General features: G+C 35.6%; 1 protein-coding gene across 1 annotated transcript; it reads left to right on the forward strand.

Moving 5' to 3' along the window:
- Positions 1–960: 960 nt before the first annotated feature.
- LOC131872977 (uncharacterized) lies at positions 961–3783 on the forward strand (the record flags this gene model as incomplete). The annotated part of the gene is given in 2 exon segments (XM_059216193.1): positions 961–1327; positions 2653–3783. Coding segments are annotated over 2 exon segments (388 nt in total), but the record flags the coding sequence as incomplete, so codon positions are not given.
- Between the last annotated feature and the right edge of the window lie 423 nt (positions 3784–4206).

Raw genomic sequence — 4206 nt, forward strand, 5'->3', positions numbered from 1 at the left:
AGGCCAATTTTGGCTTTGGATGTTATTTATAGTGATTTTTATTGATTTGTTGGTTGCTGATAATAAAATCTAGATGTTGGTTATTTATTTCAGTCAATTACTATATTTGCTTGCATTGGTTTTCTTGCATCATAGCAAAAATCTCATGCCAAAACCATGTTAAACTTTAAAAAACTGCAAAACATCTCTTCACAACTTAAAACTTCAATCGCTGGCCAAAGAAAACAGACTTAGAAAATATATCAGGTTGTGGGAAAATTTGGTTGGCATCTTTCAACAAGTAAAGTTCATTTACTTGGAATGACATCCAAAAGTTCCTACTTGCAATGATAGCAAAAAGTTTCTACTTGCAATGTCAGCAAAAAGTTTCTACTTGCAATGACAGCTTGCAAAAAGTCCCTACTTGTAGAGAGGAACTCAAAACCCGAAATTGCACAAAAAGCTAGGAAAATGAAAGTAAAAACCAACCAAAACTTGAACAACTATGACAAACACACCCTCTAATGGTTTGACATTAACAAATATGAGTTTTAAACCTCGTAAAACGTGCCTTAGAGAAGAAAACTACGAATTTTGAGTAAAAATTTGTAGAGGTTTTTTTTTTTCGAAAATTCAAAAATTTAGACAACAGATTGAATCATCTTATAAGTATTCAAATAATATTAATGGGATCCCTAAATTTGACATTTGATTCTTGTACTTTATCATGTTAGTAGTGGATTTACTGTACACTTGAAACAGTTTTTTTAACTCACCTTGTCAATAAATAAGTATTGTCTTGTACATGATTAGTCCATATGTATGCATTCTATAAGAGATGACATGTTTTCTAAATGTACAACATAGTCTCTTTGCAGTGCATTTGTTTTGTCTGGTGTTTATACTCTTTATAACCAGGAGCTAACTTAATACCCAATCTTGCAAAATTACTTCATGATTTTCTGACATTGATTTTAAATCTCAGGTTGCGCACTTCACGACTCCTTTCTTTTTTGATCAGTTGGAAAGTTTGCATGCAGGCCTTAATGGCGTTCTTCCTCCTGATATTAGGGTGAGAGAGGTAGCTGCAGTGAAAACTGATTTTCATGCACGATATTCAGCTTTAAAGAAAACTTATCATTACAAGATATACAATGATGCTATTATGGATCCATTTCAAAATCTTTATGCATACCACTTTGCCCACAAGCTCAATATTGATGTCATGAGACAGGCTGCCAAATATTTCATTGGGCAACATGACTTTTCTGCCTTTATAACAATGTCACGAGGAGGTTTACCTACAGATCCCAGGAGGGAGATTTTTCGGTTTGATGTAGTTAAAATGGTATGTTAGCTGGATTCCATTTTACTAATAATTCCTTTTCATCTTGGAAATGCATGTCCTTTTTATTAGTCTTTATGTGCATAACTGAATATTTATTTTTCACAAGCATCAAATTGAGTTGTAGACTCAAAGCTACAGAGGAAAAGATGTATCAAGAGGCAGAGGGGATGCAAGGAAAGCAATCTCTGTAGTTGAATATGCCCACATTTGAAAGGATAGGATAGGGTGTTAGATGACTTGTAGATATGTACAAAGCAAAAAGGTGGTGAATGTGCCCTTATTTTTTAACATTCAGATGAGGCTCTGTAATTGCTTTCTGAACTCTTTCCCCTACAAGTTTTGTTGTTGAGTAGACCCAATATGAAAGCATTACTGATATGGAAGAATTTTTGGAAGTACATGTAAAGCAAAAAGATTTACCTTTTTTTTGAAAATTAGGCCATTAGGATTTAATTATTATGTAATTAATTCAAGTCCTAAAATCGTAGCATTATAAGATATTATTGTAAAATAGGGGAGATTGCATATTTATATGCTACTTCATGTTCATTTGTAGAGTGGATCTGTAAAGAGAGGCTTTGAGGGAATATCCTAGAGAGAGGCTTTGAGATTTTTGTGATTTGAGAGGCAAGAAGAGAGGATTTTAGTTGTCCCCTTGCAAGGAGGCCATTGCATGTACCTGTTCATTGTGGAATAATGAGAAGTTTCCATCTTTTGTTGTTTCATGTCTGTTGTCTTTGCATGTTTGTCATATGCATATATGTTCAGGCCTTTAGGTATTTTCATGGTAGACCAAGTAATAGGCGTCAAATTCACATGCACCTTGGGTGAGAACACCCTTCAGGGTTGTTGCAAGTGGTAAGTTGGTGCTCAGATGTCCACTGTTTGACCAGAAGGGTTGAAGTACAGAGATGGGTGAATCTGGTCAACATTTGGTTCCATTTTCAGGAAACAATTAGCACTTCGCTATGGAGAAATTTTCAAGGGTTTATTCAATTATTTGTGTATCTAAGAGTATTTGTTGTTAGTAATGTTGCTGGTAATGTAGATCTGGAAAATATTTCCCCTTTGTGTTGCTTTGGTGTATCTTTGTTATTTGATCTATAGTATTGGAAGGTCTGCTAGGGACATTTTGATGATTTTGCCGGGTGTATAGTTTTGGGGATTTTTTGTCAGATTTATTGGCTTTTGTTTCCTTCCATGTTTGTGATGTGTTTGTCATTGTATGAATTTCTATGGAGAATATTTGATGGGCTTGAATCCATTGTCCATGTGCAATATATGTCTATTTTCTTTCATTCTTCTGTTTTTTCTTGTGTGTGCAGGTCACGTTCTATTTGACCTAAGCTGGATCTTGTATGGAGTGTGCACATGGCACAAATGATAGGAAATGCAGGTTTGAAAAGTAAGCTTAGGTTATCAAGGCTGTGTGCATGATTAGTAAAGAATGGTTATGAGATCTTTAGCTGCACGTGGGATATTTGGTAGTGAAGCCAAAAATGTGAAACTAGATGCAAGAAGGTTGGTATATGTGGTGTGAACACCATAGGCAGCATGAGAGAGTCCACAAGATTAGTATAGAGAATTGGTTTTATTGATATGATTGTTGCTAGCAAAGCAGTGAATTCCATTTGCACAAGACAGCGTTTAATAGAAGAGAAAGTACACCATTGTCATGCTTCTATATAAGGTGTGAATACTTCAAGCATGCACACAAGCAACCTGTTATGACAGATGCTAGGCACATTAAACCTTCTATGGGCAGGCACATATTTGTATGTGCAGTGAAAGTATTCTAAGAATAAAAGTGTGCAAGGCACAAAAAGAATATACATGGAAGATGCTGTGGAAAGGAGGCTGACTAACCTCCATATGCTCTTTTCTATTCTGATTGCACTACCTTTTGGTATAGTGCAATGAAGTTTCAGAATCATTTCATTAAATTTACTTTGTTACAGTATGTTTGTGATCAGCGCACAATGGTTTGGGATTTAGCTTTTGGTGTTCCTTTTGACTTGGTGGACCCATTGGACTATGATTTATTTGCCAATATTTGTTGTGATAGCGACTTGAGTAGGACACACGATGAACGAAATGCTGCGCATGAGGGTCCTAGATTTGCTTGCCATGTGAGTTGTGAGTTTTGATCTTGATTGACAACACAGAGTACCGGGAGTTTTTGCAACAACATTTCAGAGCTGGCAGATAAATTTTTAGAGTGGGTACTTTGGTTTGATTTTTTGGGATATTTTGCCAAATTGCATTCATTTATTGGTTTGTTAGAGCACAGATGCAAATTGCATTAAAGAGATGGGTTTTGCATGAATTTGGAGGTGTGCTCACTATTGTCAGACATTGCAGAGTTTTGCATCCATAGATTGTTCTTCAGGAATTTCAAGAGTAATATACATAATTTGTGCCAAGAGAATGTTGGCACCAAAAGTGGCCATAAGGAATTTATAATTATTATGCAATGAATGAAGTCCTAAAAGTGTAGAATGATGAGATATTATTGTAAAATAAGTGAGTTTGCATACTTATATGCTACTTCGTATTACTTTGTAGAGTGTGGATTTGTAGAGAGAGGTATGAGGAAAAATCTTAGAGAGGCATTGTGAGGAAAATTTTGGTTTCGGGATTTGAGAGGCAAGAATGGCGATTTTAGTTGCCCCTGCCTCCAAGATGAAGTGGATAACAAGGCTAAAGAAGAAAAAGCCCAAGAAGAATGCATTAAGAAGGCATGATTAAATCATCAGCACATCAAGAGCCACTTGTAGGTAAGATTGAAGAGCACACAGAGAATACTGAGAGGGGGAGGGGGTGAATCAGTATTCTGATTTTTTAAAACTCATGAAATCAATTCAAACAGAGATATAAAA

Source organism: Cryptomeria japonica, unplaced genomic scaffold (genome assembly GCF_030272615.1).
Source record: "Cryptomeria japonica unplaced genomic scaffold, Sugi_1.0 HiC_scaffold_933, whole genome shotgun sequence".
Lineage (NCBI taxonomy): Eukaryota > Viridiplantae > Streptophyta > Pinopsida > Cupressales > Cupressaceae > Cryptomeria > Cryptomeria japonica.